Source organism: Muntiacus reevesi, chromosome 3 (assembly GCF_963930625.1).
Source record: "Muntiacus reevesi chromosome 3, mMunRee1.1, whole genome shotgun sequence".
Lineage (NCBI taxonomy): Eukaryota > Metazoa > Chordata > Mammalia > Artiodactyla > Cervidae > Muntiacus > Muntiacus reevesi.
In genome coordinates this window covers 249,753,265-249,767,405 of record NC_089251.1, presented here as the reverse complement: position 1 = coordinate 249,767,405, position 14,141 = coordinate 249,753,265, and the positions used below count along the sequence as shown (strand labels likewise).

General features: G+C 40.6%; 1 protein-coding gene and 1 long non-coding RNA gene across 2 annotated transcripts in view; one reads left to right on the top strand and one right to left on the bottom strand.

The window, feature by feature from the left end:
• Positions 1 to 14,141, top strand: part of LOC136162950 (uncharacterized) — a 49,565-nt gene that overhangs the window by 4,134 nt on the left and 31,290 nt on the right. Inside the window, exons 2-3 of the mRNA XM_065927378.1 lie at positions 1,409 to 1,579; positions 2,703 to 2,795. Of these exons, the coding sequence (XP_065783450.1) occupies positions 1,409 to 1,579; positions 2,703 to 2,795 (264 nt within the window). The remainder of the gene's footprint in view (positions 1 to 1,408; positions 1,580 to 2,702; positions 2,796 to 14,141) is intronic.
• Positions 1 to 14,141, bottom strand: part of LOC136165419 (uncharacterized) — an 80,520-nt gene that overhangs the window by 49,872 nt on the left and 16,507 nt on the right. The gene's annotated exons all lie outside the window — the stretch shown is intronic.

Genomic DNA, 14,141 nt, shown 5'->3' with positions numbered 1-14,141 from the left:
TACAGACACAGAAAACAAGCTCCAGAAAGGTTAAAAGATTTTTCCAAAATATAGTAGCTGAGCTAGATGCTCTTGCCTTTCTTTATAGGCTTTTTATCTTATTATTCTTTTTGAAATTTTTTGGATGAGCCTTAGCATTCAGCACCAACTTTACTGGGTTCCCAGCAATTACGTAAACTAGACAACAAGTGACCATTGCGATGAGACTGCTGGGGCAGAGAGCAGAGCAGTGTGTCCAGCTCTGACTTCAGAAGCTGCCTTTAGGCTCTTAATGAAAATATCTGCAGCCTGAATAAAACTTCATAATAAAAATAAAACTGTTTCGCTTATGGTTAGCCTTCTCCTAGTGAGGGGCTCTAAATTCTGACTGCAAAACCGAGGACAAGTCATGTCAGTTGAGATCATTATTTGTGGACAATAGTTAAGAGGCTGCAAGTGGAATAACTAACACACAGCCAAGTCCTCTCCAAGCCCGCTCGCTTGTCTACGCCTCAAGGTCTCACAGCCTCGACAGTTTCTCCAGCTTCTCTCCTCCCTGTGAAACTCCTCCGAAACATCTCCCTACTGTTCCAGGTGTGTTCTCCCTCCCCAACCATATTTACTGTATAAAATAAGTATTCTTCTGTGGGCTTCTCACATCTGCATCTCTCCTTTCAGCTTTGTGTGTGAGATATGTAATGCTACCTATGTAATCTCAAGCATAAAGAGTATTTTTAAATATTCTCTAGCTTCTATAACTGAAGCTGATGTCAGTCGTGACAGTAGCTAGAATGCACGCTTGGTTGTGTCATGGACAGATTCAGAACATGACTAGGGGGTTATATTCTACTGTCTTGATCCTCGGTGTCCACCTCCCTTGCCCCCTTCCCACTGCCCAGTTAAACAGAGGACATTAAAAGTCATTTCCTCACACAAGTGACATCAGGAATGGTGGAAGAAAGTCATGTAGTTACCACAGTGAAAGAGATTAGAATCTACTGTTCATGTCAAAGGATATTTATGAACTCAGAGTCTTACTAAATACACCATGTATGTACTTCTACATGAATGAGCTATACTGTCAAAAGCCCAGGATGGCAATATAACGGGACAACAAATGGTTCATCTTTAGGTGCTTCTTCTTAACTGTGACTGCACCTCTCAATTTTCTTGATTGTCGCCAACCTGAAGCCTCACATGGGTCTGCTCCTTTGAATTCCTTGAGGCTGAACCAGCCAAATGTTAGGCTTAGACCAGCCTGTGGGGAAGTTGCTCAGGAGCTAAGTGTCAATGCCAGAAATTTAAAAAAAGAAAGAAAACATTTTGGTTGTAAAAGGCACTTGGCTTTCTGCCTTTGGACAATCTCTCCATTCATTAGTAACCTCTGAGCCTTCTTCATTTCTCTTCCTGTTATTTTTCTGTTTTTCAGAAATGACATCCCTCCTGACAAAAGAACTCAAAACACTGGTGAACTGAAGGTTGTTTTAGGTTCTGAGGACATCGCTGTTGGTGTAACTCAGCCTCATGGATGCTCTCCCACACTGATACGGGCTCACCAAGAGGAGACTCGAAGTGTTCTGTCTACAGTCTACAACAACAGGCAAGGATCATATATTTTAGTAAGGCTTCATTATGAAGTATTTAAAACCAAGATAAAGTCCCCAAATCTTAACTGTGCAGAAAATCAAAATCCAGAGACCCAAGTTATTGAGGTTCTGAAAAGATCTTAGAGACTATCCCATGTTGCTTTATTTTAGGGCTAAGGAAACTGATGAACAAAAGGGCAAGAATCACTAGCTCTCTGAGATTTTTAGAGACTAAAATGAGAAAGACAAAGAATTAATTGGTGTCTTTAAAAAAAAAAGTAACTTCTGTCTGCATAGATCTTTTTACATAAACCTCTGGTTATTGTATCATATGAATGCTATAGATCTATTTAGGAAAATAACCATACTAAGTTACAGAGTATATCTCTGTATTCTAATAATAATGATGTTTCTTAAATACTGATTTGTAGGGACCAGTGGCCCCCCAACGAAGGTTTCTGTGCCCGCGGCAACTCCAGAGTTGGAAGGAACAAGGAAGAGCTGATGAGAACTGAGAGCGGCCCTTGTTGTTTCTGAAGGTGCCTTCTGGAGTAAGCAGCAAAATCCTAGGAAATAAATAACCTGGGTTCTAGTCTTAGATCTGCCACTGGGCAGCCTGGTCTCAGGTAAGATATCTAGCCTTTATTGGTCTTGATTTTTTACCTATAAATTAAAAAATTAAGAAACTCCTTAGCACTTCTTTCTAGCTCTGAAATTCCTGAGTTCTTATGCTGAGCCTGAGAGCCATCACATGGTCTCCACGTGTGTGCTCAGGGCAGATGTGGGTTCAAACACTGCGACCAGCTTAGAGTTAAGTGGGCATAAGAGGGTTAAAGATTTAAACACATTGGAGTAGCAGCTGAACAAAGGAGGAACCCAGCTCCTGCATATTCCATACAGCTGTTGCATAGATAGGAGAGGTAGAGAGAAAGGAGTGTGTTTTTTTCCAGGGGAAATCAAGAGAAACCAGAGTATTTTTCTGACATCAAAGATTAGAGACAGGTGATGGGCAGACTGCCCTGAAAGGAGACCAAATATATAACTTAAGCAGTATGCATGACTAGAAAGTTCCGGTCAGTAAGGTCATGCCTCTGTTCCTGCGACCAGCATGGTCTGCAATTTTCAAACTTCTTTTAGCTCTGGAATCCTGTTGTGGCAGCTTCCACCTCTTAAAGAACCAAATGTCATTTACTCCATCCCCGCTTCCTGCCCCTCCACACCAAATCTCAAGTAAGCATGAACCTTAGATAGTCACGCTGTGTCTTCAGATCCAAAGTTGAAGACTCCTATTCAGATGTTAAACACAAATGCCCGAACCAACATGCAGATGGTCCTTTGAGTGTCTTGCCAGGGCTGCCTACACACAGGCTGGACGACCAGCTTTGGAAAGGAAGCAGCCCTGACTTACGTGTAGGTAAATCAATGGTCCATTCTCTCTCTGCTACAGATGTAGCAGAGAATGGGAAGTGAGACCCGAGTGCAATGAGGAGGAAGGATGAAGATGCAACTCATCCCTGTCTCCTAACTCATTCTTGAAAGACAGACTGGAGGAGCAGATTCCAACCACAGGAACCCAGCTGGAACACCTAGGCGGCAGCCAGGAGCTGGCAGGGCCGTTTTGTGTATGTTTTCTGTTTAGTTGCTCAGGTTTTAGTGAAAGAAATGCATTTTTGTTCTTTGTGTGTTTTTGAAGTGTCTTAGCATTAAAAACATATACTTTTATTGTTAGAAAAATAAACTATGAGTATTTTAATAACAGTTCAAAAATTGAATTTGATATACTACTCCGAAGAATGGTTTCCCTGGTGGCTCAGCTGTAAAGAATCCACCTGCAATGCAGGAAACACAAGAGATGCGGGTTTGATCCCTGGAGAAGGGAATGGCAACCCGCTCCAGTATTCTTGCCTGGAAATTTCCATGGATAGAGGGGCCTAGTGGGCTACAGTCCATGGGGTCACAAAGAGTCAGACACGACTGATCACACACACACACACACACACACTCCTAAGAATATACACATTTCTTTTAAAACATGATATATAAAGTAATACATATACATGTGTGAATATATATTATAAAGTAACCAGGAGAGAAAAAATAGTGAATATTGATTTTTTTCCCCCTAGTGAGCTATTACCTGGGAATCACAGCCAAGGTAGGACTGTTTACACCACTTTATCATTAACCTTCCTCTGTATGTAAATTCACAGAAATCAGACTATAAAATGTGCTTGCTGCATCGCCAAAGGAAACTGAATTCTGATATAAGCCCTATATTTTGAAAATGAATGGTTCTGTCTTCTTTCTAAAGTACTCCAAAACTTCTTGCAACAGCCCGTTCTACAGTTTGGTCATACTTACAGATCATAAAGTCTTCCTGTGTCTGAAAACAGACTCTTTCCTGGTGCTGTCCACTGAAACTCCCTTTCTTCTGTTCCATCCAGGGAGAAGGGAGAAGGTTGGCTTCTGTTCTCTATAGCTCCACCTCGCTGCTCAGAGCTTGTTAATTTTGCCTTTCTTCAGCCTTCTCTTCTCCAGGATAAATATCCCACCTCCTTCCCTGTGTACACAGCCTCCAATCCCAGTCATCATTTCCTTCTTTCTATGCATGAATTCTATGCCATTTTCATACATATGTTTCAAGTTACAGACCTAAAGTGTAATGTTCAAATAAGAGCCTGACCTTCGATGAATTTATACAAAGATTAGTTCCTGGCGACAAATGATGCTCGTCTTAACAGGGCTCAGGATAATACTGCTTTCTTAATGCCATCACTAGGTTAATGGCTTGTGTATTTCTGGAACGCCTGATCTTCTACAGCCAAGTTCATGGCAAAATATATTCTCTATCTAGCCCTTTCTCCCCAAAGGAAGTGAGTGTTAATAAATTTAGATTTTAGTTCTTCTAGCGGTTTCTACATGAGCTGTAAATAAATTATATGTTTACATCTACCTTTTTTGATTTTCAACCTTAAACACTTAGTAGCTATTGACTTCTCTAGATGATGAAAGATTTCACTCATGTATATGTTTTCCTTCTCTATCTTCTCCCCAATTTAATTCACGAATTTTTAGTTCTTCACTTAGGTAGATGGATAACTTATCTGCTTGTATAACATGGTTATCTCTCCATTTCTAGAAGTAGCAGCTTTAGAAAATATTTATTTACATTAGCGCACCTCTCCACCTCCAGACTTCTGTCAGGGTATAGCTTTTATGCTGTTAAGGGTTATAATTTACATTGTTTTATAAATATTATTAATTCTCATCTTATCATAGAAATAGTATTTGTTACAGATGCAAGGAAACAGAAAGTAATCTTATGTCACCAAAATCATGCTATGCAAAATAGAGTATTCTAAGCATCACAGTCAAATGAATTCTCTAATCTTGAACTCCACCAAACCCTCAAAATCATGCCACATCTTAGTTTACTTCTTGTTTGAATCCTGGATTTTGAGGCAGTTCTATACGTGCTATTACTGGTTGCAAGCAGTGGAAGCTGATTAACTTAACAAATGTGTTGGAAGGATATAGCTAGCTCTCAAAACCAAAGGAAAAGCTAGGAGTGAATCAGGTACAGATTTTCAGGGTATTAGACTATAAAACTAGAAGGAGATCCCACTCATTCTTAGAAAAGAGCCCCTAACTGGCCTATTCTGGATCACAAGCTAGGATGGGGAGGGGAGGGAACTTGATTGACACCCCCATCTAGGTTGCATGCAATGGTGAAGGGTAGTTCTCAAAAATAAAATCAAGTTGCTGTCACCAGATCAAGCTGAGTAGACCAAGCAACAGTGTTTATCACATACAATACATACAACAGTGCTTGTCACATTTTAATTAGTAAATAATTGGGGGAGTTATCTGTTTGACATTGTCCTTTCCCACTAGACCTTGTTCCACAAGGAGAAGTTACATATATTATTTATTTTCTTAATCCACATGCCTAGGACAGCACATGGCACACAGAACACTTATTAAATATTTGTTGAGTACTGTTTTTAAAAAAAGAAGTCCCAAGGATCTTTGGGATATACTTCGTAGACTACCTGTATTCGTTTAACTTTACTAGCAAATATTTTCAGATGGCTGAATTACAATATTAAAGAAGGGATTACTCTTTCCAATGGTATAATATCATGGAGGAATACACCTTAAGTTTTCTGTTGCAAGTATTGCCTTTTGAAAGAAAAGGACCTCTCAAAACTTCCCGATAGTGGCAAAATCCCATGATCTTACATGTTGCCCAAACAACTAATGGTTTTAATTGTTCAGTTTCAACTGAAGAACTTATCCAAAGAACTGGTTGGCAATTTGAATGTTAATTTTTCATTCAGGATCTCACAACCTGTGGATCTCTGCAGCCAGGATTTGACACAGTAATATTTAAGACCTGATCTGATATCTCCTTTGTAAAGGTCCCCATTCTCGCAAGGAATGAATCCTTTCCCCCACTCTTCTCTATGCCACTTCACCCACTTCACCCACTTCATCACAACTGAAGGAGAGTTATTTGTGGAGGCACAGTGGTAAAGAATCTGCCTGCTAATGCAAGATTACTAATGTTAGATGCCTGGGTGAGGAAGATCCCTGGGAGGAGGAAAGACAAACCACTCCAACATTCTTGCCTGGAAAGTTCCATGGACAGAGGAGCCTGGCAGGCTACAGTCCGTGTGTCGCAAAGTCAAACACAACTGAACAGGCATGCACATTTGTTTATGTACCTGCCTCTCCATCCAAACTACAAGTCCTATAAAAGAAGAAAACGTGTATGATTCACCTTTGGATCTCCAATGCCTACCAAACAGGAAGCATTTATTAAATATTTATTGAATCTAAGGGCTTCCTCGATAGCTCAGCGGGTAAAGAATCTGCCTGCAATGCAAAAGACACAGGAGATTTGGGTTCCATCCCTGGGTCAGGAGGATCCCCTGGATCCCCTGGCAACCCACTCCAGTATTTTTGCCTGGAAAAATGCCATGGAGCCTGGTGGACTACAGTCCATAAGGGCTGGAAAGAGTTCGACATGACTGAGCAGCTAAGGGCACGGGGAAGCGTCCTGCAGCCTGCACAATTCAGCAAAAACACCCAAAACACTGAATCTCACTAATCAGTCTAAGTACAGTCTTTGACAAAGCAGGATAATGAGTTCAAAGAAATACCAGTCCAGACTCAAAAGACAGAAGATTTTATCTTCATCTAAAATAATAAGAGCAGAAAAAGAAAAGAAGGAATGGAGGGAGAGAAGGAGGGCAGGAAGGAAGGAAGCAGAGTGTTTGTGCTCCAAGCTGTAGAGACATTTTAAGTTATTTTTCAAGTGAACCCATTTATGGCTTGATTATAGGGCTTTAATATCTCTTAATCATACGGTAACAAATGAAGCAATTAAGAATTCAGAAATGATCCTTTCGAGAGTTTTCATTCTTATATATCAATCAAGGAGAATGTTAATGGAGAGGGTTCAGTGGGAGTCAGTAATTCCTTACCAATATCAGAAATTTAGTTTCACTTTCAGAGGCTGTTGGTGGCCACACTTGCGAAATCAAAACTGTAATTCATCTCCAGACAATAACTAATTATTACTAATTACTAAGAAATAAGTCAACAAAGATATTTTCCTGTTTACATTCTTATCGGATTGTATCAGAACCATCTGTTTTCAAGTTCGTTGTTGCCGGGGTTTTTTTAATCCCCAGGGATAAATACTCCACATTGTTCTCAGAATATATGCATGCAAAACTGCCTCTTGCTACACAGCTGCAACATTCACTGAAACATTTGGGGAAGGGAAAAAACACATATTCTTCTGGGAAAGAAAATGAAAAGTAGACGATCTCATTGAATTCACTGTATCTTCAAACAAGGATATGCAGGGGTCTGTGCCATTTCTAACTACCGTGTCCTCATTCGAATGGGTAACGATTGATTTTGCTAAAAGTACATAATGTGGAATTTTAGACACTAGAATAACTCCAACCTAGAAAATACAGCAAAAGTCTCCACTAACACAGAAAGAGTCTACAAATTTAGAACAATATGTGATCCCTTTGTTCTGTTGTTCATCAGTGCCTATCTCCTGTGATGCAAGCAATAAATTTCCCTTCTTTGAAGAGAAGTATAATTTCTCTATTGCCAAGGAAGCAAGAGTGGGAGATTTAAACTGTGGAACTGACAGAGTTGCGGCAAGGCTTTGTGCAAGCAATTAACCTTTGGTGTCTCAGTTACTTCATCTGTAAAATAGGGACAAGGGCTTTGCACAGGTGTGTGATGCCTGGACTAATTAGCATAATTATCATTATTGATGGGAAACTAATGTTGGTCACTGATTTCTCGTCTCATGTTAATACCCGGGAATCACTTTATGTCCTCTACATTGAACCATTTTTTTGAGGAGTCCGTAAAAAAACCAAAAGATAAATGATGACAATAGCCAAAAACAGAGGCTGGCACAACACAGGTAAAATGAACCATCTCCATATAGGTGCAGAGCCTTCATGGATTATCTTTTGGTCTTTTGTATTTATCACTTAGACGTTTTTTTAAACTTAGACTGAGCATGTAAACTATGAAAATATAAGGAAACTTTTCAAGGCCCACACTGAACTGGTAAATTGCACTGCAGCAAAAGGCTTTCCAGTTCATTGGCAGGTAAATTATGACAGTACTCGAGTGGTTTAGGCTTGAGCCATACAAAGTAATCAAAGTCAAGTAAAAGTATGCACTGAAGACATTGCTCATTTAACATCTAATACTGGTAGCTCAGCTGGTAAAGAATCCGCCTGCAATGCAGCAGACCCCAGTTAGATTCCTGGCTCTGGCAGATCCCCAGGAGAAGGGATAGGCTACCCACTCCAGTATTCTTGGGCTTCCCTGGTGGCTCAGATGGTAAAGAATATGCCTGCAATGTGGGAAACCTGGGTTTGATCCCTGGATTGGGAAGATCCCCTAGAGGGGGGCATGGCAACCCACGTCAGTATTCTTGCCTGGAGAATCCCCTTGGAGAGAGGAGCCTGACAGGCTACAGTCCATGGGGGTCGCAAAGAGTCAGATGCGACTGACAGCACAGCACCCTCACTTCCATGGACATATCTGCCCTGCAAGAACCGCAGCTCAAGTAGCCAGGGGACCAGGGCAGACAACAGAAGTACAGGAGATGCCAACTACATCAGCGCTGGGCACAGTAGGGCATCCTTACAGCAGAGCACAGGCAGTGACTCACGAGTCAATGAGAGACAGAGGCCAGAGGATGGGGACTCTCTCCTTGCTCATTTAGGACTCCTAAGTGCTCTATTTCCTAAGTCAGGGTGAAATATCTGCTTTAAAAAAATCATACACGCTGCTATACTTAAAACGGATAACCAACAAGGACCTCCTGAAGAGCGCATGGAACTCTGTTCAACCTTATGCGGCAGACTGGATGGGAGGGAAGTTCGGAGGAGAATGGATACATGTATACGGATGGCTGAGTCCCTTCATTGTTCCCCTGAAACTACCACAACATTATTAATAGGCTATACCCCAATACAAAATAAGTTTGTTTGTTTTTTAAGTTACCTTCACTTGTTAGCAAAAATGGCAATGAACCATAAAGGAAAGCATAAAAGATGGACGTGCTCCTATCATCGGTACTCAGTACTGTAACCTTTGCATCCTTTAGAGGAGACATGTGATACTTGCAGATTCAAAACCTCCCCAGGGCTTCTCACAGTCAGACATTTTTCTCCCAGGAGTTCACTCTTTTCTTGAACTGAGTAAACATCAAGCCTTCATATCTAATGCTTCCCAAGAAATTAGCCTCTTGACAAGTCATCAGCACTAAGGAGTGTCCCTTTCCTCCATACTTCTCTCGAAATTACAGGCAACAACTTCCAAATGGAAACAGAGCTGTTAGCACGTGCGTATGATCCTCACCTATTACACGAAATGCAACAATTAGCATTTCTAGCTGAATTGAAACTGCTAACACAACTTCTCTCTGTCCTACACCATTAAACTTGATTAGAAATCCCTTCACGATTAACATTCATCTCGCTGTATCGTGCTTGAAGGTTAATAATATCCACCGTCTCCTGAGAGAGGGGGAGGGGAGGTATGTGTGCAAAGGAGAAAGGCCGCCGGGAGAGGCAATTCCCGCTTCCGTCCACTAGAGGGGGTGCTCCGCGGGGCCGGCGGGAGGATGGCAGAGGCACCGACGCGCAGCATCCCGTCCCGCTGGCCTGCTCTTTAGTTAGGAAGCAGCAGCATGAGTATTCATCGTTCTCTGCTTCTCACCTCTGTCGATTTTAACTTCTCATAAAGCCCCTTCAGAAATGCCGGGTGGCCGTGCTGGCTTGGGAGCGGGGGGGTGTGGAATCAACCAGCATCTTAAAACAATATCCACTCTAATTCTCCTAAATCAACCCTGCGTGAGATAAATACATAACCTGTATGAACAGATCCTAAGTTTAAAACCCTCGTAGATTCTGTAGCAACATGGGTACACTGCAGATGTAGCTATGGAGGGGGCAGTGGGGGTCAGTTCTCGGGGAGAACACCTCCATTGTATGTAACGCATAAAGAAATGTTCCCAGGCCTCAGCACACCGGCTGTTTCTGCTTACGGGGCTGAGTTATCCATGAAATGCAGTAGGACATTTTGTACTAAATAGAGTACTTGATGGACTTTTTTAGACCCACTCTCCTATACAGGTTTGTATAATTAAGGAAAAAACAGGCATTTTAGCAATGAAAGACAAACCTTCAAGTTTCCCCTCGTCAAAATATGCTATGTGCTAAGAAAGAACGGGTGGGGAAAGGGCCTGTTTGGGGTGGACTCCACCTAGATGGCAAGGCAAAATGTAATACCTTTTTCTATCTATAATAGCGTTCAGCGCAGCGAACTCTTTCTCTTGTTACAGTACAGTAAATGGGGTGTTTAATTTGGGATTCAATGTAGTCCTGTGTCAAGGTGCAGCAGTTTTATTACAGAAATACAATTTTATTGGAGGCTGAAGATTTAATTTCCACCTTACGTCGAGAGCCATAAACGGTGTGCCTATTTTACATTTTGCATAGCATTTGGTATGTGTAATTTCTCGCCTAATTTTAGAGTTTGAAAAGGTGGAAGAGTCACAATATGTAGATTCAAATTCTTCAACATTTCAGCCAGAAATGCCATTTTAAAATGAGCAATTTTCTGTTTTTCAGTCATGGATTTGAAATTACTCCTTTCCTCCCGATTGAATTCTGTGCCACATCCTGTCCAGTCCTTCCTAATGAGGTGAGCCTCGAAGTTACCCAAGGAACACCCTTGGGTTAGAACAAATGCTTTCTTTGTTTAAATTTGTCTGCTGGTTGGTATTGTACTTAAAAGTAAGATGATCGGGTGGTATGGATACTTTGCCTTCTATTCTGCTTCCGTCTGTCAGGGTCACACATTATGTATATTCTGATGGATGCATTTGGAATAAAATAACTTGTAAATATGTTGGAAGGATTGAATTTGAAAGAAATAATAAAATGTTAACTGTAAAGCTATATCGACATTGAAATCCAAATTTGAGGGACTGTGTTCTGCATCAAATATATTTATTGCCACACACACACACACACACACCCCTCACGTAGACACACTCACACACACCCCTCTATTGACACACACATACACACACCCTCCTCATGTACACACACACACCCCTCTATTGACACACACACACACCCCTCTATTGACACACACAGTCACGTACACACACACACCCCTCTATTGACACACACACACACACACCCCCCTCACGTAGACACACTCACACACACCCCTCTATTGACACACACATACACACACACCCCTCACGTACACACACACACCCCACTATTGACACACACACACACACACCCCTCATGTACACACATACACCCCTCTATTGACACACACACACACCCCTCACATACACACACACACACATGCACACCACCCACACACACACCCCTCACACACAGACACACACGCACACGCACGCACACCCCTCACACACACACACACACCCCCCTCACGTAGATGCTGCCTTTCCATCTGTTCGCCCTTTACAGCATTAGTTCTCATCAATGTTTCATACCTTCCCTTTACCACCAGGTGGAGCCCTTTGTTTATGGACATCTGTCCATTTCCTTTTTCTCAAAGATGCTACCAGATAAATAGCTCCGGAGTTAAAATACTGTTGCAAACACGAAAATTTAACACCCACCGATAAAAAAGTAAGGCTTTTTTCAGACATTGGTATAATAAACGTTGCCGTAAGAGTCCTCTTGCTACTAGATTTAATAGCTTTACACACTCCTATTTACAATTTCTCCACACCAAACCAATAATACTGTTGTGTGTGCCATAAGCAGTGTTGCTGCAGGTCTATTTTATGTAGCACCATTGTTTTTATAATCTCAAATGTTTGGAAATTTCAAATGGAAAAAAAAAATATGCTCTACCCTTCTGTTTTTCTCAGTCTTAAAAATATACACCTCATTAAGAAGAAAATGTTTTCCTTCAGACAAAAGAGAGTGGTGGGTGATTCAGCTGTAGGCAATACAGAGCAATGTCAAATTCTTCTCTCAGTCAAATTTATCTCTCTTCGATTTGAGGTCCAGTAAAAGGTAAGTCAAAATCTATCTTACCTTTGGTTCTGTTTAGGAGCTAGTTCATAATGGATACTAGAAGCAAAGCTTAATTATTATATTGTTCAATTATTTGAATATTTTTATTGAATATTTTTATTTTAAGAAATTAATCAAAGATCTTTTCATGAACAAAAGGCAGAAAAAGGTAAGAAAAATTTAGAATGATTTGCATGTGCAAATAACTGTGGAATGAGCTCACCTAAACTTGCTTGCCAATGACCTCAACCTTGATCTGGAAAGATCATTTTATTCACAAGCAAAACATTCACATTCTCTATGCTCACACTGTCTTGGATCTTTTCTCAAGGTAGATTACTAACTGCAACGTTAGTCTATGCATAATATCTGCATTTATCAACACCATGGAGTTGTGTGTTTAACTGAAATATCATTTGTTACATTTTTAAAATTTTAACCAGGATTTACTCTCTTTGTATTATATGTATCTAAAATTTTGCTTGAGCATCTGCAGAGCAGTAAGTAGAGGAAGATCTGTGTATGCTTTATTGAATCCGTGCCTGAGCGTGGGAAATCTGGCTTTTCTCTCTTACACGAACTGGTTCTGCGATCTGAGATGGGAGGCTGTCTGCAAAGAAGCCCTCATGCAACAAAATGCTGGAACCACCATTTTGCTGTCTGCTTGCACACAATGAAATGGTGGCATAGAAAACAGTTAACACATTGTGCCCACGAGATTGTCTGGGAAAGTATTCCACTCTCTGATCCAAATATTGAGCTTTTAAAAATGTCATTACTAAGGGGCTAAAGATATCCATCTTCTTCAAATATATAAAACCTGTGTGGGAGGGTGGGTGCATGTTATACTGGAAGCATCTGCTATGTACATTCAACTGAACGATGGAAAGAACTCATCAAAAATGCACACTTACTATTTAGCAAACTGGAAGAAAAGCCCAGATCCTGAGAACTGCTTCTGACAGCTCACAAAAGCTGTAACGGTGAATTTGGCCTTGATGCCGCCTTTCATTTTAGCGTTACGGCGTGCAAATGACAGTGAGGAGATTTAAAGGAGATTTTTGCCTTTTTTTTTTTTTTTAATGTCCTGTAAAAATGAAAAACAGGCCCACATTTGACTCTCACGTGGAAGACCCCACACTTATTTTTTTAGGGGAGCAAAAAAAAAAAAAAAGACAAGGACCCAGGGACCCTTCCTCTCCCACTTCTGCTCTTATTTTTAATCATTAAAAATGCTGCTTTGGCTGCATTTAAGTGTGGAAATTCTCATTTTTCTGCAATGCTTCAGACTTCCATAGACTCCTTAGAAACACAGTGAGGAGCTAACCACACAGGGGAAATAGGGATTTTCGTGGTTAAAAACACTGCAGTTTTGGTAATTTTCCACAAGGAGTCAAAGTTACGAGTAGCTTTTTCCTTTTAAACATAATAACTTGAGCACTTAGTGTAGAGTTGCAGGTTTGAATTTTTTTAACTCATTGAAAGTTCTTACAAAATTTAACTTGTCTCCTTTTAATAAATATTTCCAGTATTTTCAAGTGTATAATAGGTAGGTCACACACACAGAGACAGAATTATAAAAGGCTACTGTCTATCAATAGAAGATGGCCCTGGAGGACCCACCCCCAGGTTATGTAATATGTGACACAGACCACCAGGGGCTGAACTGAAACCACTAATACTTTTTTCATGGGATCATTAGTTAGAGTGAAACAAGGTACCTAAGTGAAAAGATGAGGAGGTTGACCCAGCTTGTTAATTTGCATGCCTTCACTTTCATTCTTTTTTGCATTGAATTAAATGTGAACATTCAATTTTATTATTTAAACATATTGTCACCCAGATATAGCACGCTGCTTTTCATATTTTTAACAATTCATCATGTAGTATATTGTGATCACTATTTACAGTCGGTTTTCAATAAATACAAAAACTCTTGTGAAAAATGCAA